Source organism: Callithrix jacchus, chromosome 15 (genome assembly GCF_049354715.1).
Source record: "Callithrix jacchus isolate 240 chromosome 15, calJac240_pri, whole genome shotgun sequence".
Taxonomy (NCBI): Eukaryota; Metazoa; Chordata; class Mammalia; order Primates; family Cebidae; genus Callithrix; species Callithrix jacchus.
This window is the reverse complement of record NC_133516.1, coordinates 92470886-92489195: the sequence shown is the minus strand read 5'-3', so window position 1 is coordinate 92489195 and position 18310 is coordinate 92470886. Positions and strand designations below refer to the sequence as shown.

The window sequence follows — 18310 nt, the reverse complement described above, 5'->3', positions numbered from 1 at the left end:
AAAATGTAAAATCTATTAACTCATGGGTAGTAGGCTGGATTTAGCTCATAGGCTGTAGTTTTACAGACCCAGACAGCTGACTGGTAAGTACTCTTAAATATTAAGTTACACTTAATTTAAAATAAGAATAACTTGCATTAATATAAATACTTTCAAGTATGCAACATCATTCAGTAATATAATCAAGGGTCGTGTTAAGTGATAAATGAAGAGGAGAAGGCAGATCTTTATAGTCGCTCACTTGCAAAAATAGCTGCTCTCTGGAATTTCTTAGAAGCAGCATGGGATAAAATCATAGTTCCTACCTTTTGCGAAGGTTGCTTGTCATTTTTGCCGTTGGATTCCAAATTAATTTAAAATTCACTTTCACTTGTAGATTTGTATGACCACTAGCACAATAAATGTCCAGAAGTTTCCAGAACTACATGACTCCCTTGTGCCATGCCTTTAAAGCCACACATCCTTCACCCCTAACCCTTGTCAACCACTAATCGGGCCTCCATCTCTATAATTTTGTTATTCCACTAATATAATATGAATGGAATTACATAATATATGACCTTTGAGGACTAACTTTTTGCATTCAGTGTAATTGCCTTGAGAGTCGTCTAAGCTGTTGCGTGTATCAGTAATCCCTTCGTATTGCCGAGTAGTAGTCTGTGAATGTACCAGTTGAGGGACATCTGGGCTGTTTCCAGATTTTGGTTATTATAAAGCTGCTATGAACATTTGTGTAAAGGTTCTTGTGTGGACATAAAATGTCTTTTCTGTGGGAAAAATGACCAAGAATGAAACTGCTGGTTGTATGTCCAGTGCGTGTTTAGTTTTATAAGATACTGCCAAACTCACACCTTGCAGGCGAGAATGTAAAATTGTACAGCCAAACTGTTTTCCAGCGTGGCTGTACAATTTTACATTCTCGCCTGCAAAGTGTGAGTGATCCAGGATCTCCACTTCCTGACTAGAATTCTATGTTGTCACTAGCTTTTATTTTAGCCATTCTGATGTGTGTGTAGAGATGATTTTCCCTATTAATTTTTTATTGACATATAATAATTATACATTTTTATGGGTATACAGTGATGTTTCAATACATATAATGTACAGTGATCTGATCAGTTTAATTAGCACATCCATCATCTTGAATATCATTTCTTCGTGTTGAGAACATTCGATATCCTCCTACCTATTTGAAACTACATAATATTCTCTTGTTAACTGTAGTTATCCTACAGTGGTATAGAACACTGAAACTTATTCCCCCAACTACAGTTTAATTTAACTATATTTATCCTACAGTTAAATACAGTTAGATTTTTAACTGTAAAATCTAAAAATTACAGTTAGATTTATTAAAGGATACAAAATCTAACTGCAATTTTGTATCCTTTAATAAATCTCTCCCTGTTTCCCTCTTCCCCCACCTTTACAGCCCCTAGCATCCTCTGTTCTACTTTTTACTCTTTTGAGATCAACTTTTTTAGCTCTCATGTGTAAGTAAGAACACATAGTATTTAACTTTATGTTCCTGGCTTATTTCACTTAATATAATGGCCTCCAGTCCATCTATGTTGCTGTGAATCACAGGATTTCCTTCTTTTTATGGCTGAATAGTATTCCATTGTATACATGTAACTGACTGCAGGTTTGGCTGCTCACTGCTTGCAAAGCCAGTAACAAGGCAGATGTGCAGTGAAAGGAAAGTGACTTTTTTCTAAAGCTAGCAGTGAGGAAGCAGCCAGCTTAACCTCCAGAAATAATTCAAACTTCAGGCTGGGAAGAGGGGATCAAAAAAGGAAACTTGGAATGGGAGGCATGCAGGAGGAGTGTGGAGTTTCAAAGTATGTTTCAGTGCTGTATTCCAAAACTAAGGAGGAAAAGGTTCCTATAGTTTGTATCAAGTTTACAACTTGAGACTGGGAAAAAAGGAGAAAAAAAATGTTTTAAAATACATTTGGAGCTAAACTACTTGGTTGCATAGGTATACCACATTTTCTTAATTCATTCATCTGTTATTGGACACCCAAGTTGATCCGGTATCTTGGCTGTTGTGAGTAGTGCTGAAATAAATAACATGGGGGTGAGGATATTTCTTTGATATACTAATTCTCTTTTCTTTGGATAAATATCCACTAGTGGGATTGCTGGATCATATAGTAGTTCTATTTGTAGGTTTTTGAGGAATCTTTATGTTGTTCTCCATAGTGGCTATACAAGTCTACATTCCTAGAATCTTCTGATCCATAGTCAGACGCGTTATCCATTGCGCCACTGGCCCGTGCTTACAAGTTTACATTCCTACCAGAAGTATGTAAGAGTTCCCTTTCTCTGGATCCTCACCAGCATTCGCTGTGTTTTGTCTTTTCAGTAATAGCTATCCTAACTGGCATGAGATGATATTTCATGTTGGTTTTGATTTGCATATCCCTGTTGATGAAAATGTTGAGCATCTGAACATACATTTTTTGGCCATTTGTATGTTTTCTTTTGAGAAATGTCTATTCTGATCATTTGCCCATTTTAAAATTGGATTTTTGGTTATTTTACTGTGGAGATATTTGAGTTTCTTCTATATTCTGGATATTGATCTGAGGTCAGATACATAGTTTGGAGATATTTTCTCTCATTCTGCAGGTTGCCTATTCACTCTGTTGATTGTTTCCTTTGCTGTGCAGAAGCTTTTTAGTTTAATGTAGCTCTATTTGTTTATTTTTGCTTTTGTTGCCTATGTCTTTCATGTCTTATTCATAAAATCTTTTCCAAGACCAATGTCCTGAAGTGTTTCTCCAATGTTTTCTTCTAATGTTTAATAGTTCTTCAGGTCTAACATTTAGGTCTTTGATCCATTTTTAGTGGATTATTTTTTTGTATGGAGTGAGAGATGAGGGGTCTAATTTCAATCTTCTGCATATGGATATCCAGTTTTCCCAGGACCATTCATTGAAGAGAGTGACCTTTCTGCAGTATATGTTCTTGACACCCTGCCAAAAGTCAGTTGGTTGTAGATGTGGATTGATTTCTGGATTTTCTGTTTTGTTCCGTTGGTCTGTGTGTCTGTTTTTATGCTAGCACCAGGCTGTTTTGATGACTACAGCTTTGTACTATGTTTTGAAGCCTAGTAGTATGATACCTTCAGTTTTGTTATTTTTCTCTCAGGATTGCTTTGGCTATTTGGGGACTTTTGTGATTCCATACAAACTTTGAGACTTGTTTTCTGTTTCTATAATTGGTATTTTGATAAGGATTGCTTCAAGTCTGTAGATTGCTTTGGGTAGTAAGGTCATTGTAACAATTTTAATTCTTTTGATCCAAGAGAATGGGATGTTTTTTATTTGTTTGTATCCCCTTCAATTTCTTTCATCAGTGTTTTTTAGTTTTCCTTCCAGAGGCATTTCACCTGCTTGGTTAAATTTATTTTTATGTAGTTTATTTTTTCTTGTAGTTATTGTAAATGGGATTGCCTCTTTTTTCTCGGCTAGACTGTTACTTGTGTATAGATATGCTGGATTTTTGTAAGTTGATTTTGTATCCTGCAACCTTACTGAATTCATTTTCAAATCTAAGAGTTTCTTTTAATGGAGTCTTTGGGTTTTTTTCTCAATGTAAGGCCACATGATCAGCAAACAGGGATAATTTGATTTCTTCTTTTCCAGTTTATATGCCTTTTATTTATTTCTTTTGCTTGATTGCTCTGGCTAGGACTTCTGGTACTATTTTGAACAGCAGTGGTAAGAATGGGCATTCTTTTCTTGTTCCAGTTCTTAGAGAAAATGCTTTCAGCCTTTTCCCATGCAGTATGATGTTAGCTGTGGCATATGTGGACTTTATTGTATTGAGGTGCTTTCCCTCTACCAGATTTTTTTTTGAGATGGAGTCTCGCTCTGTCACCCAGTCTGGAGTACAGTGGTGCGATCTCAGTTCACTGCAACCTTCCCCTCCCAGGTTTGAGCGATTCTCCTGCCTCAGCCTCCTGAGTAGCTGGGACGACAGGTGCATGCCACCTCGCCCAGCTAATTTTTGTATTTTTAATAGAGATTGGGTTTCACCATGTTGGTCAGGATAGTCTCAATCTCTTGACCTCATGATCTGCCTACTTGGGCCTCCCAATGAGCTGGGATTATAGGGGTGAGACACCATGCCTGGTCAAGATGTTTTATTTTATTAAATAGTTTTTTTTTTTTGCATCATTATGATGATTATATGGTTTTTAGCCTTCATTCTGTTGGTGTGATATATCGTGCTTATTGATTTGCATATGTTGAACAATCCTTGCGTTCTTGGGATAAATCCTACTGGATTTGATTTTCTATTATTTTGTTGAGGATTTTTGCATCTGTGTTCATCAGGGATTTTGGCCTGTAGTTTTCTTTTTTTGTCATGTACTTGCCTAGTTTTGGAATAATTTAATTTTTCTGCTTTAATTTTTTGGAATAACTTCAGAAGAATTGGTATTCATTTTTCTTTAAAGGTTCAGTAGAATTCAGCGGTGAAGCCATCTAGTCCTGGACTTTTTTTTTTGGTAGACTTTTTATTACCGATTTTATCTGGTTACTTTTTGTTGATCTGTTCAGGTTTTCTGTCTCTTTTTGGTTCAATTTTGGTAGGTTATATGTGTTCAGGAATTTATTTCCACTAGGTTTTCAAATTTTTTGGCATATAGTTATTCATCATAGCCTCTAATTACCCTACTTCTGTGTTATTTGATGTGATGTCTCCTTTTTCGTTTCTGATTTTATTTATTTGGGTCCTCTTTCTTTTTTTTTTTTTTTAATTTGTAGATTGCTATGGTTAATGGTAGAATGATGTGGACCATGGTAGAATGATTAGCTAACTAATGGTTTGTTGATTTTTATCTTTTCAAAAAATCAGCTGTTTGTTTTGTTAATTTTTTGTATATTTGTTTTGGTGTCCATGTCTTTTATTTCTGCTTGGATCTTTATTATTTCTTTCATGCTACTAATTATTGGTTTGTTTTGCTTTTGCTTTTCTAGTTCTTTGAGATGCATTGCTGTTTATTTGAAATCTTTCTAGTTGTTTGATGCAGACATTCATTGCTATAAACTTGCCTCTGACTACTGCTTTTGCTGTGTCCCACAGGTTTCCGTATATTGTGTTTCTATTTTCACTTGTTACAGTAAATATTTTGTTTTTATTTTAAACTTCTTCACCTGTTTATCACTTAGGAGCATATTGTTTAACTTTCCTTTATTTGTATCGTTTCAAATTTGCCTCGAGTTTTGAGTATCATTCCATTGTGGTCAGATAAGATACTTGATATGATTTTGATTAAAAAAATTTTTGGAGACTTGTTCTGTGTCCTAACATATGGTCAATCATGGAAAATATTCCGTGTGCTGGTGAAAACAGTGTGTATTCTTCAGCTGTGCATCTGCTCAGTGAAATGTTCTATAGATGTCTGTGAAGGCCGCTTAGTCTGTGGTGCGGTTTAAATCTGGTGTTCCCTTGCTGATTTATTTTCCTAGATGATTTGTTCTAGGGAGATAGCAGGGTGTTGAAGTCCCTGACTCTTATTGTATTGGGGTCTCTCTCTCCATTTAGATATAATAATAGTTGCTTTATAGATCTTGGTGCTCCATTTTGGGTGCAAGTATATTTATAATCATTATAGTTTCTTGCTGAATGGATTCCTTTATTATTATATAATGTCCTTCTGTCTCTTTTTACAACTTTTGTCTTGAAGTCTGTTTTGTCTAAGCCTGGTTACTCCCACTTGCTTTGGATTTCTGTTTGTGTGGAATATGTGTTTCCATCCCTTCACTTTAGATCTGTATGTGTCTTTATAGGTAATGTAAGTTTCTTGTAGGCAGTGTATAGTTGGTCTTTTTTAAAAAATCCTTTCAGCCGGTCTATATATTTCAAATGGGGAATTTAACCTGCTTAACTTCGAGGTTGTAATTTATAGTTGAGAACTTACTTCTGTTATTTTGTTGTTTGTTTTCTGGTTGTTTTCTATTTTCTTTGTTCCTCATTTCTTCTCTCATTGTTTGTTTTTGTGGTTGCTTTGATCCTTTCTTGTGTTGGGATGAGTGCCAGGTGTTAACCTAGGTACAGTTTTCAGAATTATTCAGCATTGTCAGGAATTAGCCAGTTGATAAAATGTATTTGCAACTTTTGGGTGTACATATATTTTGAGCTGTGTATAAATAAATGTATGGCATAGAAATAGAAATAGTCTATAGGGTATGTAACATGCCATATCTCTCTCTTTCCATAAGCATTAATAAACATGAATATGTTTATTTGCGGTGTACCTCTTTTAAGATGTACTGATTATGTTAATTTAGTAGTACACATTTGAAATGAATCAACAATATATTCATCTGGTATACCTAATTTATATATTTAGCTTCAGGCTTTTTCAGTATGTGTCTTCTCCCTAGAAGAAGTTATAAAAGAAGAGATGTCTGAGTTCCTCCAAAACATCCTTATTTTGGTTAATCTTGATGAAATGTGATGGCACTATTTTTAATTCTTTAAAATATATATGCATCAAACAGTCAATCAGGGCATCTGAGGGGAAAGAATAAGGAAGGGTAAACTTTACCGCCACATGATTCACGTCATTGGAAATAGCTGTCAGACACAGAAACTCCTCTTATAGTGGCTTTTTGAGTCAAGTTCAGAAGATGAAAGATGATAATCCAGTGGTAGTTAGTTAATGTGGAGTTGCTGAGCAGGGGGAGCCAGCACAGCTTTCTTCAGTTAGAGACTATTTTGTCTGCCACTGTATATTCTGCTTCTCATGTATATCCTTGGCCTCTTGGTTTTCCTTTATTCTGTCCCTCATCCTGAGATATCTCTGTACTCCATTACGATGCCAGCATTGAGTCTGTTCTGAGTCACACTGATGTTCTTGGCCCTCAAAATAGATGGTTTTCTGGTATCTCAAGCACTTATTTCAGTTCTCTTTCCAGGACAAAAACAATGGTAACAACTTACAACATCTTTCTGAGGCATTTTATCTTCTTTAATGAACTCTGTACTAGACAAGGTGGATTATAATAGAAGTATTATATTTAGATGTCCAATGGAAACATTGGGAGGCAAATAAAGTAATCTATTCCAGACTGCCTGATTTGCATGGAGTTCTTGATCCGGGAACATTTCTCTTGATCTTTTCCCTATCATATTTAAAAGTCATGCAAGGCACATGGCAGATTCCCAGTAAGTGCTCGACTCTCCTTGTTTGATTTTCTGCATAGTCTAAGGACCAAATGAAGTGCTAACCGGGACATAGCCGTTCCTCCTTGTTTTTCTTCTTTTTTTCTTATCATGTTTTTTTTTTTAACTTAGAGTCATGTTTACACTGGAAGTAAGTTTAGTAGTTTGTGCAAAAATCCCGAAAAGAAGCCCACCTTTCTGGAGAGGTAGACATGGTCCTTCACACTAAGACTTGGAGGAGCATGCACATCCTCACAGAGCTGGGCTCTGGCCATGAAGCAGTGTCGCTAAAATGATTAACCAGAAGATACAAATGTATGAAGCGAACATGGATGTTCTTTAGGGTTAAAACTTGCTCTGTTATATTTAGAGTATGAAAATGCTTCAGATTAAGTCAGGCATATCATGTGCTGTTGTTTAAGTGGCATAAATTCAACTGTCTTATCTGCCTGCATTAGGGACCAAAATTGAGAATTCGTTTCTTTATTATTTTCACAAGTATGTATTGACCTGCTATGAGTCAGGCATTGTGCTGGATGCTGGAGACAGAGCCAAAAAACAAATGTGCCTATATAGCGGGTGGGGATATAGAACATGAGCACCAACCACGTCTTCATGTTAGAAAGAAGTTTCTGTGGGAGGTGAGAGCTAAGCTGAAGTAAAAAAGAAATGGACAGGTGAAGAAGGAATCTGTATGTGTGTACATGTGTATGTGGAGGCTGTAAGGGCTGGGAGGTAATAGCAGGCATTGCAGAGAGAAGGAAATGTATGTGCAAAGATCCAGAAACAGAGCAGGTGCCTATGGTTTGCCAGTCTATCAGGATGACTGAAGACTCAGAAAGAGCAAGAGAGAGGAGTGTGGTGTGTGAGTTCTGATCAGTAGGTGACCCTCTTTTTGTTTTATTTTATCTTGGAACCATCATTTGATGTTTTAGCATATTTTACTGAATTGACTTCTTTATAAAATTGGGAACTACCTATGAATCAACATACTTAAATGTGCAAAACTGAAGTATTTTGTTTAGAGGACTGAGGGAAGTTCCAGAGACAAGCGGATGTTGTTACCGCTTAGAGCATCAGAGTGTCAAAGTGCTCAGTTACCAGTTTTGAGAGGCCTGGACCACTGCATTGCAAGAGGTAGCCTATCACATCTGGTACTGAAGTTACTCAGAGTAAGACAGGAATATCAAAAAGACCTGGCTGCTTGTACGGCAGGTGGGAGTGTCACCTTCACGGCTTCCTCCCGCAGTTCAGGGTGTATGATCTGTGCCATGTAGGCCAGGCCAGGTCCAGACCAGGGCTCCCAGGAAGGAGAAGTCTCTTAAGACCATTCATGCTGACCAAACCATAAAAGGCAATGAATTCTCTAGGATGCCCATTGATCTGTTTAAAAATGAGAACTAGATGTGCCAACAGACCAATCAATTATTATAGCATTGACTGGCTCATGCATTCTTTCCTCATAAGAAAATTTGCAGGGAGCTATCATCAAAAGTTTCCTTTACAAACTTCAAATAAGAAAGAGGAAGCTGGATGAACTCCACAGCCACTATCATCCAGCCATGGTAGCGTATTGTAACCATCTCCAATCTAGTGATCTGTTGATTGCACAAGGAACCTCCAGTATACTGGTCAGAAGCTTTTCACTAACCAGTAACAAATTGGCTAATTTCTATGATATCATCCTCATTATGTTGATACTTTCCTTTAGATATGTAAATACCTTGATTATGCTGCAGTTTCCTTTTTACATTCAGACAAGTATATATTTTTGTTCATCTAGTAGGCACTGGGTACCTCTCTGTGCCAGGTACCAAGCTGAGCACTGGGGATAGAAACTCAAGGAGCAACTGTGACAATGTGTCACTGTAAACCAGATCTCTGTACAAAACAATGAAGGCTAGAATAAAGGAATATATAAGAATGTATATATAAGTTCAGAGGAAGAAGCACTTTATTTTTAATTTTATTTACTTTTTTGTTAATTTATTTGTATGCCTTGTTTTGGGAATATTTTGCTGCTGTGGAATGTCTGAGAGTGGCGAATTGCTTTTACTGCCTGGCTGTCTTGAGTGGTTTGTCTCTGGGAAGGTAGTGTTCTCCTTCCTCCGGGGGGATCTTGGTGTGGCTTGCTGTGTACTTATATGACGAATGTGCTGCAGAGGCTGGCTGAAACCCAGAGTGATGACTGATATTGAGCTGTCCTCAAAATTACTTTTTTGGGTAATAGTTTAATTAAAGCTACTGAGAGGGTAGCATATTAATTCAGAATGTAGGGGCTGGCGTGGGACAGATCTGTGTTGAAATAATGACTCTGCCACATATTAATAAATGTTGTGATATCTAAAGGAGGTCTTTTAACTGCTCCAATGGCTTGTTTCCTCAACAATATTCTGAAGCTAAAATATCTTTCATCAGGTAATTATGAAAATTAAGTGAGATAAAACATGTAAAATACTTATAAGCACTTACAAATGGTTAGCTTTTGTTTAGAGAAATCTGAATTGGAGTCTAGAGGAGTATTTCTATTTGCTTTACAATTTTATATTCTGATGTTATTTCTCCAAAAGTCTAGTTAAGAAAATGTCAGCACATCAACTCATACTTATTTATTTGCTGTCTTTCTGTCCTGTGGTCCAAGAAGTCTCCTCTTTGTTTGCCTCTGGAAAGGCTGATGGTGAAAAAGCTTAATTCCCAGACAAGTGCTGTTTGTTAGTACTTGTTGAGGGTTTACGTAATGCATTAATGAGGGAGTTGGCTGAAAAGAGAGAGAGAGAGCTTGTTTCTAGAGTATCTGAAAAAGAGAAATTTATATATTTATTTGGGAACAGATTTCTAAGTTACATACAAAATTGGTTAACGCCCTGGAGGGTGGTAAAACCTAACTTTAGAGATATTTTTCCTACTGGGCCAAGAAAAAAATTACTTCATAATAGTGTCTTACAATTTAATCTTAAACTTTATAGAACTGTAAATTGTCTGGGTTATCAAACAAAACTATGTCTCCTGAAAGAACTGTCATATTAGAAAATACTCTACCACAACATTTTAAAGGAAAATAATCATCAATTTGCTTTAGTATCGAGGTTTTCATAATTTTTCTACCACAATAAATATGTTTCACTACATAATTCATCTAGCAACCATAATGAAGTGATGTGAGAGGATTTTGCATTGTGAGGAGAAATTAGAAAGACTTCTTTAAAAATTGGGGGGAGAAATGCTAATAGGAAAAGAAGGAAGTAGGCTGACAGTGAAGGGAAAGGACTTGGCTTTGAAAGAGGAGAAGAGAGGTGAGAATATAGGGGAAGAAGATGCTCAGATCATTCTGCATGGTGGCCTCTGTGGCCTCCTTAGAATTCTTCTCTCTATTCTTAGAGCTCTGACCCCTCCTTCTCTGGGAAGGAGGAAAGAATGGCAAAATGTCATCCAGGGTTTTCAGAGAAAAGTGATGGAATCCATGATCTTTGAGATTCCCCCTCTAGGTCCAATGTTTGTTCTTCATGGGTTCGATGCTCCTATCTCTGTGCTCCCTTAGCTGAACCTAATCTGTTCTTTGTTTCCATCCATAGTGGCGTAGATGTTTACTATGCCGTTACCTTCAATGGTGAGGCCATCAGCAATACCACCTGGGACCTCATTAGCCTTCACTCCAACAAGGTGGAAAACCACGGCCTTGTGGAACTGGACGATAAACCCACTGTGGTTTACACAATCAGTAACTTCAGAGATTATATTGCTGAGACACTGCAGCAGAACTTTTTGCTGGGGAACTCTTCCTTGAATCCAGATCCTGACTCCCTGCAGCTTATCAATGGTGAGTTTGATATCCATCATGAAGTCTTTGTATAGTTTCTTCTCCAGCATGCTCTGGTAAAAACGAATTTCCCTAAATATATAAGGTTCTGACCATTCTCTAGACTTTTTGAGACAGGAGCTAACCTGATGGGGAGCTTCAGCCATGCAGCTATTTTGGATAGATTAATCAGGGGCTTCCTGGAATATTTGTCAACGAAAGGCTACAGAGTGTGGAAAGTGACAGGTAGAAATAGTTTAGAGAAATAGGAGCAAAGTATAAGAAAAAGGAAAACAGTACCTGAAAGTAGCATTGAAACAGGCAATAATGTTGTCCTGACAACCGAGACATGAACTCTCTAAGGTAAATCAGCTGGTAAAGGTTTAAAAATCAGAGCGTAGCAAAAAGAAAGAGCTCAAGAAAGGTAACGGAAATTCTAGGTCAAGGAAGAAGTGATAGCGGGTGCTGTGCAGAATCCCAGGTAATCCAGTTACACTGACTTTAAATTCAGATGGCTGTGGAGAGCCTGTTATGATACGTACTGAATAGGTAAATGTGAGGGATCATCAAGAAGTGGGTGTCTACCTTGGATTTGGAGGCGACAGGGTGCCCAGTCAACCCAGGACTTGAAACTTGCTAAGAGTCTGGCTGCTAGTATGCAGCATCTTAACTTATCGAGGCCACGGTATCCTGCTAACTCCCTTGCTATTTTGCATTTGCTTCTCTTCTCCATGATTTCTTTACTCATTGGTAACTTGGCTTTTAAAATGTTCTGTGGAATATACATTACTGAAGTGACAGCATGGGAGAAGTACCAGCTGCCAAGGAGGAAAATCTACCTGTGAGGCAATACAAATGATCCATTTCTACAGCCTCTCCAGCTCCCACACATTTTAAAGAGAAAAGAGCTTCTGCCCATAGGTGTGTGTGTGTGTATGTGTGAGAGTAACAAATAAATAAACAAAAATAGACATAGAGAGGCTTATGGATTTACATGGGAAGATCAGAAAATTAATAATGGAAGAGAATAGTAGATTTGAAAGGTAAGGTAGGGAAGAACATAGGAATCAAAATTTTTTGAGTTGGGGCTTGGGAGAATTTTTAGACAGAGACAAAGAAAAGTCTTGTCTTTCCAGGCAGTTATGTGTGTATGTGAGTGTGTGCACATGTTTGAATGTGTGTGTGTGCACATGTGTGAATGTGTGTGTGTGTGAGAAACAGAGAAAGGGAGAGAAAAATTTTAATAAAATTTTGCTGTGTGATTTAATCTCTTATTTCCAAAATAAGTTTTGTGTGCGTGTGTGTGTGTGTGTGTGTGTGTGTGTGTGTTTGTTGTTGTTGTTTGTTTTTTTGAGAGGCCAGACTAAAACTTTTACATTGCTTTCAACTATTTGGCTGCTGGACTAATTTTTTTTTTAATGTGACACTCTGCTGACACAGGGCCACAAAGTGATCTGGGCTTTATATGAATTACATAGGACTTTAAGATGGAGAAACTCTGTCTTCAGTGAATGGGAGTGATATAGAATCATTCATTCTTAAACATCAGGGAGCCTTTATATTTCGGAGCATGTACCCTGGGCTCACTTCCTCATATACTCCTTCATCATCGTTGAATCTCTGTTGGAACTAGGGCTACATAAAATAGTGAACAGATAAGAAGCTTGCTATAATCTGAAACTGCTAAAGTCCCTCTGTCAATGCTAATAGAGATTATCTGGGCTAACCGTGGGGACAGCATATGGGCAGAAGATTCTAGGAATCAGGATATTGGGATCAGACAGAGAAAAGATACAGTTAGAAGATCATGACCTAAGGGAGTTAAGAACCTCCATTGAGCAGAAGGTACAAGCACCAAGGTCAGTAGCTGGAGTGGTAGGAGAATGGCATGAAGATTAAGGTCAATGATAAATAAAGAGGTTGCTTAGGAATCTACATCCACAAACAGTATTGCAAGATCTTCCTTTTATGTGGAGTTTGTGGGTAGAGCTACTTTCATAAAGGTGTCCCAAAAAGAGGTAAAGAACTTCTGCAGATTTTGTAGGCAAGTTCACTAAAAGCTTTACAATCTCTAGTACCAACTAATTCAGGTGCCTTGGACTTTCATTAGACGTATGTTTCAATTACTCAGAATTTTGTCCCTAAAATCTATTTCTATTGTCAGGCCAACTTCAGAGTTCTGAATGGTGGCAGATTTCTATGTAACTTGACCACTATCTCAAAAGATACTGTCCTCCTTGTATCAGTCCATTCTCACACTGCTATAAAGAACTACCTACGGCTGGGTAATTTATGAAAAAAGGAGATTTGATTGACTTACAGTTCCACAGGCTGTACAGGAAGCATGGTTGGAAGGCCTCAGGAATCATGGCAGAAGATGAAGAGGTGAAGGGGAAGCAGGCATGTCTTACCATGGCAGAGCAGGAGGTTGGCAGGGGGAGGGAGGGAGGGAGGGAGGGGGAGAGAGAGAGAAAGATAAGGGGGAGGTGCTACATACTTTTAAGCAACCAGATCTCATGAGGACTCACTGACCATTCATGAGAACAGCAAGGAGGAAATCTGCTCCTATGATCCAATCACCTTCCACCAGGCCCCACCTCCAACACTTGTGATCACAATTCAACATGAGATTTGGGTGGGGACACAGAGCCAAACCATGTCACTCCTTGATCTTGTGGAGCTTATTTTTCATAGAAGACAAGAGAATTGTATACACAGTGCTTAAAAGTTTTAGAAAATACTTAAGCCAAATAGGGTTTTTGACTTTTGCTTGATTCTCTATGTCAGGCCAGTGGGAACAGGTGAAGAAAGAGACTCTGCTTCTATTTGTGGTTGCCTACAGCAGATCGCTCTCCTGGCAATCCCATCTTTTTAGCTTTTATTGATTCCCTCTCCCTTCTGGGGAAAATCAGCAACTTTTTTGTCTGTGTTGTTTGTACATTGTAAATATGCCGCTCACATTGTTATATAATTTGTGTTTATTTCTCTGATACGTGTAATGCTTCCAGAAGAGAAACTTGGCTTTATTAATGCGTATAGCCTCAACTTTGGCAACGTCTGTGGTAACTAGCAAGGATTCATTAAATTTTTGTTGAATTCAATTATATAATCTACTCTCTATGTTGCACTTTAATATCATTACAGCGATAAAGATTTTTGGTGTCTTAGCTCAGTTTTCAAAGGTACTTTCTTCCCAAAAGGCAATTATTTTTCATGTTTTTCTATCATTCTTAGCATAAACCAAAGGAATTGAAATTTCAGTACAAATTTTTTACTTAAAAATTAATTGAAAAATAAGCACTTCATAGGAATCTTGGACAGAATAAAAACTGACTTGAAAAAGGAAAAAAGTAATATAGGAGTGTCCTAAATGTAATAATGGGAAGAATCTTTATTTTATGTTGGATTTTTGCAACTCAGACAGATTGTGCTAATGTAAACGAAATATCTGAATTTTCTAAGTAAGTGTGTCACATATGTTCTGCCAACATCTAAACTATGAAGAGGAAGAATTTGGCTTTCAGTTGTCCCTGCACCTTAAATACAGTAGCACCTCAACTAAACATGTTCTTTAATATCGTTCTTTCCTCAGTGAGAGGAGTTTTGCGTCACCAAACTGAAGATCTGGTTTGGAACACCCAAAGTTCAAGTCTTCAGGCAACGCCATCATCTATTCTGGTATGTTTTATGTTTTATGCTAGAACCTGGCCCTCGAGCTCCTCTTCTTTCTTCCCTCCCCTGCTGACTTTGGCATTATGAATTTCCCAAGCTGTTCTCATTTCAATTAATTTCTTGCATCATCCCTAGGCTATTACTCATAGCTGTCAGCTCATAGGTACCAAGTGTTGCTTGAGAAAACTCAAGCCTTCGGCAGTGGTTCAATAAAGTCTGCGTTGCCAAACTCCGCACAGGGCAGGAAACGTATTTATGTTTCCTACTTCTTTGGTGATAATGAAGCTACTGAGTACTCCCTGAGTGGTTCTCTGAGAGTCACCCAGAACTGGATTTTACAGCCAAGATGGTAAATTGATTTACTAGGTATACAGTGTAGATTTTTTGTTCCAAGGATTATGGTGAAAAAGAAGTTAAACTCCAAAGCACATAGAATAATTGTGTGTATGGAAGGGAAAGAGGGAAGAATTTCCACTAGCTGACAGATGACAGGGACTCTGAATCAGGCCTCCTTGTAATCTGGACTGAAAACATTCCCATTTACACAGAAACAGCATGGGATGAACTTTCCTTTTTGTTCTTACCACCCAGCTGCAACAAGAATTCCTCTTCCCCCTCTAAACCTCCACTTCCCTCTTCACTTGTAGGGGGTTATACAGTAGAAAAAGAAACAGCACAGTCAAAACTACAATGATAACATCTGCAACCACAAGCCACTGCAGAATTACCCCTCTGCAATGAATACAGGAATCTTTTGTGATCACACAGAAACAGCAGGGGGACTCCCTTCTCATCTACATTCCTTGCTCTTCTTCCCACTTAAAATTTATTTTCTGTCTCATATCAGCTATTTGAATTGCTTCTTTCTCGACTTTAATTGAGCAGTGGAAATTCAGAAAGCCTGCCCTTAATTCATCCACCCATTAATCTCTGCAGCCATTTATTCTACAAGGTTATAGAGCAACTCAAAATTACAGTGTAGAATGACTAAAAACAATCTTTTCACTGAGTTACATATTAGACAAAATAGGTTAGAGGAGATTTACAGAGAGTGCCTTCATTCGGTGTGTATTTATTCACTTACTTATTCATTCATTCATTCAAATATGTTTGTTTTGTGCTTTCCATGTGCCAAGTGCTTGTGAAACTAAGACAAATAAGGTGTGGCTCTGCCTACAAAACATTTCTAGTCTGGTGGTCGTAGATTTCTAAACAAATAAGGTGATGCAGATACTGTCCTAGAGGCCCATGCAGGATACAGTGGCAGGGAGCGATGAGAGCACCACTACTCCCTGCTCCTAATCACATTCTCTCGCTGCAGGAGGAGTTTGGTGACGATGTTTTAGAATCATATTGTAAAGATGAGAGTTTCTATCGAAGCCAGAGGCTGCAAACTGGAGACGAGCTGGATCCAACTACAGACATGCAGCTTGAGACCAAATTTTTAAAAATAAGTCATTATTTTACAAGTAGGAGACTTTTACATAAAAATGCAGGTTTCTGGCTTCTTTTGAACATCAGGAAGATCTGCTACTGTTAAGTTCATGTTCCCCTGTGGTAGGAAGTGGCCGGAGCTTGGCTCTGGCTACCCTTAGTGATGGCAGCACCAGCAGGGCTCACTCGTTCATTTCTGTGGCAGTGCCTTGATTTGTATCTAAGCCAACCCCTTACTTAATCGAATAGTGATAACCGTAGGGCATTCATTCCGAATTTAAGGAGACATTAGCATGTTAATGGGAGGTAATAAGACAGGAAAACGAGGAATGATTAATTAGAAGTGTCTAGTTATTACTTTCTTTTTACTTTATTCCTTCCCTCCCTCTCTTTATGCCCGTTCCAACTGTTGGCAAGATTTTACTCTACCGTAGAAGGAGGTGGGCTTCTCCCCCCAGATTAGATTTTTAAAAATTATTTTATATACAGAGCTACCATGATTATATTACTAATCATTTTATTGTTTCTATTATAAAGGATTTATTCAAGGAGTCAAAAAAAAAAGTTATTTCCGAGCTAGGAATGTTGAGAAATTGAATTTGACACCTTTCTGGCACTGCGATTTGGAAAATCACTTGTACAGCTTGCTTTCTTCAGGACAAACAAGCTTTTCAATTGGCAGTAGCAGAAATGAAACTGACCAATATAATAAAGTTGTCAAGATACTGCATTGAACTAAAGAACGCACGAGTTAAATTGTTACTGTGGGAACATCTATGAATAAAAAGATTAATGAAGGGCTATTCCTGGCATGTATGTGTTAATCTTTCAAAATGTACAGGAAAGCTTCATTGTCATGCCATTTTTTAGGGAATATTTATTTGGAAGGGATGGTCTTTCTTCTTTATTTGAAAAGTCAAGTTGTTTACTTTCACATTTTATATTGCCTATCAGCGACTTGACTTCTTAAAAGATTTTATGGGCCGGGCACAGTGGCTCATGCCTGTAATCCCAGCACTTTGGGAGGCTGAGGTGGGCAGATCACAAGGTCAGGAGTTCAAGCCTGATCAACATGGAGAAACCCTGTCTCTACTAAAAATACAAAATTAGCTGGGCATGGTGGTGTATGCCTGTAGTCCCAGATACTCAGGAGGCTTAGTCAGGAGAATCTCTGGAACCTGAGGTGGAGGTTGCGGTGAGATGAGATCACACCATTGCACTCCAGCCTGGGCAATAAGAGCGAAACTCTGTCTCAAAAAAAAAGTTATGTATAGTTTTACTTTTAATATTTATGAAGTGAAAAGGCATTTCGTTTATAGAAAAACACTGAAACAATATATCACAGCTTGAGGATTTCTTTTTCATTGAGGATTCAGCTGCTTTCCTAATGTGTGTCAGGTTACGTGCTCTGTCTGATAAAACTCCACTTCTTAAGCATGGCTTAAAGGGCTTAAGCTATCTCACTTGAATTTTTCTTTAAAGTACATTTGGAATTTTCAAGAATATATGAGTAGTTTCAACACATCTCTGGAAGTAGTTTTAGATAAGTAAAAGGAAAAAAGTTAATTTCCTGATGTGGTCTGATCATCATCATTGTAACTACTTTATTGAAGAACAGAACTTGGTATTGAGAAAATGGCTTTCTTTCCCCTGACTACATATGCAGTTTTCGATCCTAGAAAAATAAAGGGGAAGGATAGAAACTTTTTTTCTGTGCAAACAACCTTCATATTCCATAGAGCAGATTTTTAAGTATTAGGAGACGACTTCCCATACTCTCTCCATCTGTGTTGACCTGGGCCTGATAAACCTGTGAAATACGCTAACCCAGCGCAGCCAAGGCTCTTTGCTCTAGTTTCTCCTCTGAGAATCCTTTCACCACTTGGAAATATACAGCTGTAGAGACCTCTGGATGAATAGCTGTTAGTGGAAAAAGCACTGGCACTGAGAAATCTAGACTCGGCTGCTTCCAGTCTCTTCTGTTTTTCTTTTTTTTTGTGTATCCTTGAACATTTCACTTCTGTGACCCTCAGTTCCTTGTCTTTAATAGGCATGCTTTGCTACATGTGTTCCTGAGTCCTTCCAAGTGTAAGATGTGAGACTTTTATGTTCACATGCGTGTGCATGCTCAGCCCTTGTTTTCAACGTAAGATTTTTACAAGCCGAAGGATGGCCTCATGAAGCACATGACAAGAGCTGGTATTTTTACTTAATTTTTTTGCCTTT

The 18310-nt window shown here is 37.9% G+C and overlaps 1 protein-coding gene across 2 annotated transcripts in view; it reads left to right on the top strand.

Moving 5' to 3' along the window:
* Positions 1-18310, top strand: part of IMPG2 (interphotoreceptor matrix proteoglycan 2) — a 137341-nt gene that overhangs the window by 67826 nt on the left and 51205 nt on the right. For both annotated transcript variants that reach the window (XM_078352234.1, XM_078352235.1), the window contains 2 exons: positions 10755-10999; positions 14571-14656. In XM_078352234.1, the coding sequence (XP_078208360.1) occupies positions 10755-10999; positions 14571-14656 (331 nt within the window). The remainder of the gene's footprint in view (positions 1-10754; positions 11000-14570; positions 14657-18310) is intronic.